The sequence below is a fragment of the Oryza sativa genome, chromosome 9 (genome assembly GCF_034140825.1).
Source record: "Oryza sativa Japonica Group chromosome 9, ASM3414082v1".
Lineage (NCBI taxonomy): Eukaryota > Viridiplantae > Streptophyta > Magnoliopsida > Poales > Poaceae > Oryza > Oryza sativa.
Genome location: NC_089043.1, coordinates 11,519,542 through 11,528,971, shown reverse-complemented (window position 1 = coordinate 11,528,971; position 9,430 = coordinate 11,519,542). Strand labels below are relative to the sequence as shown.

The following is a 9,430-nucleotide window of genomic DNA, read 5'->3' as shown; positions in this document are numbered from 1 at the left end:
AGACGGCTAACCTCAGCGCCAACTGCTTTGGCGCTAAGCCCCCATCCTATTTTTGGATGAATTCTTTTGTATGGTTAGTTTCGAAATAAGTTTTTAAAATGGCCATTTTGACAAAAATAAAGGGGGTGGAATTTTGGAGTTTAATCCTATAATTTTTTTTACTATGCAGCCTTTTGGATTAAAAAGAATAGCTATCAAAAGTCCTATAATTTTCTTTTGATTGACTCAAAACATAAGAACTTTTAGAAAAATTATAACATAACCATCAACCTATTGGGAAAATGGGTCATTTGTGTCTACCTCTCTTCTTTCTCGTTGCACTCCATTCAAATTATCATTCTTACTTTTTTTTTCTTTTTACGTTTTTCTATCCATATGATTTAAGGGGCTAGAACACTATAATCCTGTACTCCCTCCATTCCTTAATATAGGGCGCAAATGCTCTGGACGGCAATACCAAGGAGGCTTAACTGATTTTCTCAGGGTGACGCCTGCGACGCTTCGCTTCTCCGTGTGCATCGGCCTTTGCTCATGCATGCAGCTCTTCGCATCCTTCCCCGCAAACAACCTGCTATTTGGTGGGTGAACGACCCCGCGAACGCAAGAAACGAAGAGCTAACTCCACGCATTGAAAGCCTTTGCATGCATGCGCACGGAAGTCGACCAGATTTCATACTTTTTGTTTTAATGCTGCTTGCTTGCATGTGTATGGATGCCTTATATTCTGGTACACTTAAAAAACCAGTTGCACCCTATACCAGTTGCACCCTATATCAAGGAACAGAGGGAGTATTTTTTTTTTCTTAAATTTCTTATATCCAAAGGAGCCTCAAATTCATCACTCGCTAATCATAGTCATTCACAAGTGAGGAATAAGACAACAAAATCCTCAAGGCCTGTTTGGCAAATGGTTATGAGATGTGGGATTGGGAAAGAAAAAAAAGGATGAATGACTAAGATTAAATGAGGTATAAAGAATGAATGGTTAGAATACAATATTACCCTTTAATGGATGGGATATTATTTCCCTATCCTATTTGTCAAACGAGCCTTTCTAATTAATCTTGAAGTGATATGCGATGACATCATGATACCCATTTTCTCGCATTTACTAATGTGGTTTTGGGATTCATTTGCCCAACATACACCAACCCCAGTCCATATACCGGCAGAAAAAAGATTTGCATAACAGCAAATCATGTTAATAAGAGCGTATGTGCTTCTGATTGCAGCAACATCCCATTGTTACAGTCCATTAGGACAACGTCATGCAGAGCAACATGACACATTGACATGTATGCCAATTGCTAGATTTCATCTGCTACCCCATTTTCTGGCTAAGGCAGCATCAATACACCAGCATCCTCCTGCTCTACCTCTAGCAATGAAATTAGTCAACCACTAACTTAGTCACATATGCTGCCACCGGGAGCGGTTTCCTTGACTGTTCTCTCACAGCTTGCTTCTTAGTTCTTACCCGCGTCACTGTTACCTAGGTGCAGAGCGAAGTCTTCATGATCGTCACAAAATGTTTTCCGGAGTCTCAGTGCAATCATGTTGTGGATTACTCAGGAAGGCGAACATCTGCATGTTGGTCCTTCAAAATTGACCACCATGATTTAGCTGGGATGGGATATGATTCATTGGGCATATGAATCTGTGGAGATAAGTTCCTGCGAAAAGAATTAGCATTGGGTTCACTCAGAAGTAGAACCAATCAAACTGGCCTAACTGGCTATACCAATCAAACAATAGATTAGAATCCTCGGCACAACATTTTCTTAAGCATTGAACCCTAGTGGATCCTAGCTCAGTATGAATTCATTACCAGTAATGGAAAAGTTGAATACCAGAACCTCACATTATACAGAAAAATGATTAATATAAAACACCATCTGTAGCCTTAGAATTATCTAGAATGAGCGAGACCCCCAGCAAAGGTAGATTGGAATTTGGACACAAGGAAGCTCAAGCCAAAAGGGTTGATCCTCTCTAAAAATCTGAAAGCCAGTCCATTTTCTATTAATACGATTGGCAGTGTGCTTCAAAAAATAAACGATGTTAAACGGTTCGATCAAGACCAAATGCACGGTATCTCAAACTTGTATTCAGGACAATACCAAAAAAAAAAAAATTCTGCTTATGCTTGGCAGACTAGGTACCAGTTTGAGCACATTAAAGACCTAAAAGTAAATAACGGGTAAGTAGTACCTCAAGAATATTTCCCCTAGTAGTCTGCAACATTGTGTTGAATTATCCTGAGCTTTCCTTCCTGTGATTCAACATAAGCATCAGATATACCAATATTCATTCCATCTTTGATATTGACCTAACTTGTCACTCACCTTAGTCCCATAAACAAGACCTGCACCAGGGGAAGGATGAAAACATGCGACATTGACTTCATCTTCAGCACTAGGGATAACTCTTACAAGCTCCATGTCTGAAACTCTATACACCTATGGAAGTGCAATAAAGAAATAGTATTAGCCCATAGCCTTATATCCTGAAAGTATGAGGTCATTAGTCATTACTGCACATAAATCGTAACCCCACAGTTTGGTTCCATTATAAACTATTTTAACGTCAACTAATAATATCTTTAGCAATGTTCAGATTAGATTTATAACACAATGGTAATACTTCGTTCATATGAAAAATATATTTTCACGATATTATAATTTTATTAAGTCCTACAAAAAGAATTACAATAGAAGCTAGTGGTCACAATTAAGCTTTGTCAAACTTATGTGTAGTAGAGTAAAAAACAAGAAGTATATTACATCCAATACAAAACACAGAAACAAGTATCATGAGAGCATCTGTATCAGCCTTCCTGTAAAATGTTTAATGTTAAGTTGTAAATCATATCTACCTCCAAGACAGTGTACACAGGGATTGTGGTCTTGCCATCCATGAAAATGCCCCTCAGAAGTGAGTTATGACGACGACCATATGCCAGTAGTATGTGCTCTGATGTAGGTGAAAACTGCAGCGAATAAAAATATCATCATGCAGAACAGATTTCATATCACATCAGTCCAAAATTAAATGATCAGAACTACAGAATTGTCCACCAAAAGGGTTAGAGAACACGTCTTCACTGAACACACTTAAGTTCGATACAAAGTGTTAATGCTCTCAGAATGGAAGTGACTGCGGAAACTCATATTTGCCGCCTCACACAAGCAAGTACACAACTACCTCAAAAGTATTAATGGTCACACCTACAAAAAAAATTGGAAAGAAAATAACCTGAATGGAAGTTAAGCAATGGGCTGCCCTTATTGCCCGGGACACAAGAACTGTCCCAAACCTACAAGGAAATCACAAAAGCAATAAATGACTTCACTAGTCAATTTACAGACACTGGCAGATAAAAATCAAATAATAAAAAAAATAGCATCGAGAAAACATACGTTTCCTCCTCAAGAGAATAAACACGAAGCTCATAAATAACTCGACGAGAGGGGAGAGGGTGGCGAGTTGGTGATGTTCCAGCCCCAGTTGAATCATACTGTACAGGCGATTGGCTTACATGCTCACCAACTTCTGTTTGAGGCAGTAAGCATGCAACACAAGCCACCAAAAAACGCCCACAGGGGGAAAAATGGGTGCCCATTTCACTGCAGCAATTAATAAGTTCAGAGTCTCAAATCTCAGCAGCAGCACAAAATTTATCAACCATGATAAAAGCGCAACTCAAATGCACCAATTCAGATAAATATACATTTGTGCATTAATTGTTTTATTAGTTACTGTCACATGGTTGTTGCTGCCTACCACTAGCACAAGAAAATAGCAACGATTTTTAGTTTAATACATCAAAATCATTAGCAAATAACAACAGGAAAAGATTGGCAATTTGTACTACACAATAAAGCAGAGGAAAGAGGAGGAATGCCAAAGTGTACCTGCAAAGAACAGCATGAGAGATTGTCAAGCAGCATGCCTCAGGTGCTAACACAGCACAAGGGTTGTCAATGTTATGCCGCCATATTCTAAGTTTCACTGTACAGGGTAATTCAGTACCGTCACCAGCAAACAGTGACGTAGCAAATTCTGACCCAACACCTAATGAGACAACATTAACATGAGCTTCACCATTTTGAGCACCTTGAAGCGAAGTCCCTGCTCCACCAGGTACAGAGGCCAGCATATGACGATGTTTACTTAGCCCTCTCAAACTGTCCGTAGTAATTGGAATTGATGATGAAGGCCCTACACGTTCAAAACTGTACATGTTTGATGATTCATTCATCACATTATCAGTCCCAGCAGTGCCACCGATAGGTAAGTCTCCTATAACCTCATTGTTAGGAAGTGTTGCACGCAATCCTGTACGGTTTTGTGCCATCAACCAACCCTGGAGAAAAGGCAGTTCCCAGCTATGTGATCCACCAGTGTAATTATTATGGTGATGTCCGGCCTCTACGTCTCTTAGGAACATTTGAACATCTATTGTATTTGAAAAGGCGAACAAATCCATTGGCATACTATTTGGAACATCAATTCTTGAATGTGCAGGCATTTCTGGATTTGGCGTATCACTGCTCAGGTCAGAAACTTGTCTTATATCAATCCTGTGAAGATCAGTAGCAGCACTACTGTTGTGAAATCTTGAGCTATTCTGCCAACTGGGAGTATGCATTTCTATTCTATTTGATAAAGATGCAGAATCTTCATCATCATAATTATTCACCCCAGGTTCTCCAGGGCATACATCCATAGGTGTAACCATATGGCCAGCCTGTTGAGTTTCAGAATCTGATGGCTGCTGCACATCGGATGAACCACTAACCCAGTCATTGCGAAGCAGACATATGCTTCCATCATCTCTGACATATGCAGGCCAGATCAAGCACGGTGATGAAAACCTAGACTCAGAGTATGGACAACATGCGGAGTTCATGATTGCAAAAAATACAGCCGAAGGCGAGTTTGAATAGCCAGAAGATGTTGCATGGGTCAGTTCTGAATCAGCAGAATCAAGATTGTTAACCTGCAAGTGAACCTTGGGGTGAGATTAAACATCAACACTAGGACAGGGAGACACGGAGAAAATTAGAAAACTAATATAAATAAATCATCAATTCAGAGAGACAAATTCTACCTCTGCAGTCAGTAGATACGGAGCCCCATTGGGATGAAATTGAACAGCTCTCAGTGAACGGCGAGTTCTTAATATCATTGGTGGGTCAGAAGCTTCATCTCGTTTATTGTAGTCCCATATGAACAGCTGAAATGTATTTCAAAATTTAAACTTTAACAGTTACTGATGAAGTACAGATCAGAACGATCCATAGAAAGTTCATTTGTTTAAACATCTCACTTTGTGCCCTGAAGCAACCGCCAGAAGCTCCCCCTTTGCATGAAATGCAATTGATGCAATTTGCTTATCTGCCAACATAATGTAAAAAATAATTACAATTGTTGCTTTAGAAATGCTCACGAATAGAGAAGAAAAACAATGAGTCCATTAAGAGATATTACAGAAGAAGTGTGATCCAATGCAACGGGAGGTTTTAGCATCCCATAGACAAACTTCATTATCCAAACTTCCGCTAGCAACGATATCAGGATGTAATGGATGATATCTAACCTACATTGCAACAATAATTTCTTATGGCAAGTAATAAAAAAGTGAAACAAAATTCAACATTGTTTTTTTTTGTAAAACATTTTTCTGAATTAACAGTTTGTACATAGGGGGAAAACAGCAAGGACACATAGATAACAAACTGTTGTTATTTAAGCAAGTGATCGTTAAGGAAACACTAAAAACCAAACTAGTATTAGTGTTAATTCTTTTAGAAGTGCTTAAAGAGCATCTCAGAAAATGAAGTACACTAGGAAAAACAATTGCCAGTTTTAATAGACATACCACCCATGGAGTGCGCCAATGTCCAAGCAACACTTTCAAACATTTCCCAGTTTGGCAATCGATTATTTTAACAGTATGGTCACCACTAGAGAAAAGTGTAGTTAGTCTAAGTTTTTTTCCGTTCAGAACATATATTCAGCATATCCTTTAGCTTACTGTGTGGATGCAAGTGTTCTCCCATCCGGACTGAATGCAGCTGCAATGGTTGACCTTGGAGCAGGCAGGAGAAGACAATACCTGGCAGACCACCGATGCAAGGATTGTGATTCAGCCCTGTAAAAAGGTAAGGTTTAGGATGCATGCTCAATCAGATAGTAGTAGTAAAATCAACGGTTCAAGTTTATCTTTAAATATAAAGTACTCATCTTGGTTAAAAAAGAAATCTGCCTTACCAAGAAAAAAGATCATGTCTAGCATCTGTAACCCAAAATGCTAACTCAATTGAACCAGTAGCACATTCTGGAGATCCAGACCAAATATTTTTAGCTTGGTGTTTTGTCCGAGGAGAGATCTCCCGTTGAGCTAATAGATGATAAATATTTCTGGGGATAGTAAAGAAAATAAAAGTCACACTCTACATCATGCCCCACAACCTAAAATAAATAAAAAATAATGGTACATTAGCATTTAATTACCTTTTCCCCAGTCTTCTTGGCGGTGATGATTCATATCTAGAAACTGAACAAGAAACTGATTCTGGAGCTGAAGTGTTTTTTGAGCCTTCTATCCAACTTTCAGTCATTTCAAGCATTAAAAATTCCTCACCTATTGTAAATTAACAAAATGAATTAAAAATAGATACAACTCTAATCTGTTAATTTTTTTAACGCGATGCCATATAAAATAAAGCAAATTTGATACAGTTGGATTGGACCATACATCGAATTTCCACAGTTACACCAAAAGTGTGCTTACAAAAGCATACAAACATTTCATAGTTCAAACAGAAGGCGTTAAATACTGTTCCATATGAGAACATATTGCAAGGAGTTCAGTAAATAGTTTCTAATTTCATGTGATTAAAAAAGCAAATAGCAATTGAATTTTCATTTTGCATTGCAGGCTTTTCAGAAGTACTTATGCTTTTAATAGCGGACATCTCAGATATACAGTTAGTTAGAAGGATACTCTTAGGGTGATAAGACTAAAATGTTTAATACATATTCTGCCAATGATTTGTTTACATAGCATATAGTCCCATAGTCTCACATCTATAAATGTGCCCCTCACATTGTACTAAGTTCATTTGATTCTGATACATTCAAACACTGATGCACCATGGCACATACAAATCATTAACATTTAAGAGATAAAACTATTTTATACACATCTACGATAAGATTGTAGCAAACAATATACAACAACTATTATCCTTGGTTATACACCGGTGAAGGAGTCCTTACATACATGGTAAGAGAGGAAGCTTTGAACAACAATGTAGAGTGAATGTCTGCAAAATTTTAGGAAGGCATAACACACGAACTTACTTTCACAAGTTTATAAGTCCTACAGATTACCATATATAGGAAAATAGCTCCGTCACATATACTGGTCCGCACATATGAGAGACGAACTAAAATGTGGAGAACCATTGATCAACAACACCGACGGAATCAGAATATTGATGGGGGTATGGGAAACCTATTGAGATCTGCATAGAACTCTATAGCAGGTCATAATGCTATGCCTATTTAGCTGCACGTGTAAGCAGGAATGACCTAACATGGGACATGGATGTTCAATTGAAAGGAACCTCCAAAATTTCTGAACAGCAAACGGCAGTTCACCGTGCAGAAACCAAACCGAATGGGGGTTGGAGCATCTTGTTCTCTCCCTATCAGATGCAGGATTTTGTCACCAGAAACGGCACCGAGCATATGTCCTCAACGAGAAACCCCACCTCCAAACTCAAAACGTTGGCATTCCTTTCCCCAACTTTACATGACATCTTCTCACCGAACCCAATTCTTGCCAAATACTACGACGCTAGGATGGTTCATGCATCAGACACCCATTGTCATAGCGCCATTCTACAGATGGCCAAATTCGATTCTAGAAAAACTGACAAAATCCAAATTCGAAACTACATGCGCAATCGACACCCAAGGATAGGCATGAATTCCCGAATCAACAAAAAAAAAAGAAGTTGCATAGGATTGAACCATACGTGGAGCCTGGAGTGGGTGGGGGCGTCGCGCCGCCGAGCCGAGGCCAAGGCAGCGCCGGCTGTTCTCTCACCCGCGCGGTCGTGCGAGCCGTGGCCGAGCAGCGGGGGCGCTGCGACGGGCGGTGGGCGCGGCGCCGTGGCCCTCGACGCAGGGCGAGGATGTAGCCGGCGGCGGCGCCGGGGACTCGGTTGGGAGCGGAGGAAGGGGGGCGGAATAGGGAAGCGGAAATGGCCGGTTTGGTGGCCGGCGGCTGTGATTCGGTGATTTGCCTGTTAATAATAATAAGGCTATTTTTGGTAACTGTTGCTCATGTGATGCACACTGTGTTTCTCTTTTGTTTTATGTTGCAAACCACTATTGAACTCTGTACCTGATATTTTAACCCTTTTTTTTTAGAAAAGTTCTGTCACACTTGTAAAACTTTGATAATAGAATAAGTTTATGATGTTATAATAAGTTTTTTTGAGAAATAAATTGTGCACATCATTTTTTTGTGTTTTTAAACTAATACTATCTCCGTTTCAGGTTATAAGACTTTCTAGCATTGTCCACATTCACATAGATGTTGTCTAGATTAATTAACATCTATGTGAATGTGGACAATGCTAGAAAGTCTTATAATATGAATCGAAGGGAGAGTATTTGAGAAATAACTGGTTATTGATAGTTAAAAGTTTTAAAAAATAAAATAAAATTCTGTTTTAAAACATTTTAGATACAACTATTTTATAAAAACTATCAAATTGTTGTAACTTTTAATTAAACATTTTAGAGAACTGCAACAACAATGTATATTTCTATTATAAAGCTGTAAGCCCGAGCCTACATGTCATATAAAGATGTAATAATCATGCCATTGCATATCGGACTCACATGTCACGCGTATACAGGGAGTTAAAGTTGTAATTTTCTGATAAGAAAATGTTTGTTGTTGTTGCGGTATTGTGAAATACTTAGTTTTTCTTTAAATAATGTTGTGAAATTAGGTAAAGCTTATAGCAACTGATAGTTTTGACCAAATAATCGCAGTTTTGTGAATTTACTCAAATATTAATGACCTGTAAGCTACAACCATCATAAGTTTTTAAGTTTCACCGTAAAAAATAAGCATGGCATAGCATAACAGAAACCTTGATTTGATATTGTAGAAGTACAATACAGATGCAATCTACGATATAGGTTGTAGGAAAATTTTGTTCTTCCTCTCTTTAGGTTCCTTTGTGACGCAAATACTCCCTCCGTTTTAGGTTATAAGATATTTTCGACTTTAGTCAAAGTCAAACTGCTTTAATTTTGACCAAGTTTATAGAGAAAAATAGTAACATTATCAATCCAAGATAAAAAATCATGCATTTTTTCTCCATTTCAAAGGAGGCCC

General features: G+C 38.5%; 1 protein-coding gene across 1 annotated transcript; it reads right to left on the bottom strand.

Moving 5' to 3' along the window:
• Nucleotides 1-1,136: 1,136 nt before the first annotated feature.
• LOC4346650 (uncharacterized) lies at nucleotides 1,137-8,299 on the bottom strand. Its single transcript, NM_001422718.1, has 15 exons — nucleotides 8,052-8,299; nucleotides 6,520-6,649; nucleotides 6,277-6,426; nucleotides 6,041-6,157; nucleotides 5,885-5,969; nucleotides 5,494-5,602; nucleotides 5,333-5,400; nucleotides 5,114-5,239; nucleotides 3,915-5,002; nucleotides 3,420-3,626; nucleotides 3,256-3,316; nucleotides 2,876-2,989; nucleotides 2,346-2,459; nucleotides 2,212-2,272; nucleotides 1,137-1,673 (listed from the first exon to the last, which is right to left on the bottom strand). Exons 2-14 carry the CDS (start codon nucleotides 6,633-6,635, stop codon nucleotides 2,228-2,230), a joined length of 2,400 nt encoding a protein of 799 aa, NP_001409647.1. The 5' UTR covers nucleotides 6,636-6,649; nucleotides 8,052-8,299; the 3' UTR covers nucleotides 1,137-1,673; nucleotides 2,212-2,227.
• Nucleotides 8,300-9,430: the final 1,131 nt, after the last annotated feature.

Coding starts and splice junctions, on each gene's coding strand:
- LOC4346650 (NM_001422718.1), bottom strand. CDS start 6,635: ATGCTTGAAATGACTGAAAGTTGGATAGAAGGCTCAAAAAACACTTCA. Junction 5,970..6,040: donor AGAACACTTGCATCCACACA/GTAAGCTAAAGG, acceptor ACTTTTCTCTAG/TGGTGACCATACTGTTAAAA. Junction 3,317..3,419: donor TATTCTCTTGAGGAGGAAAC/GTATGTTTTCTC, acceptor ATTTCCTTGTAG/GTTTGGGACAGTTCTTGTGT.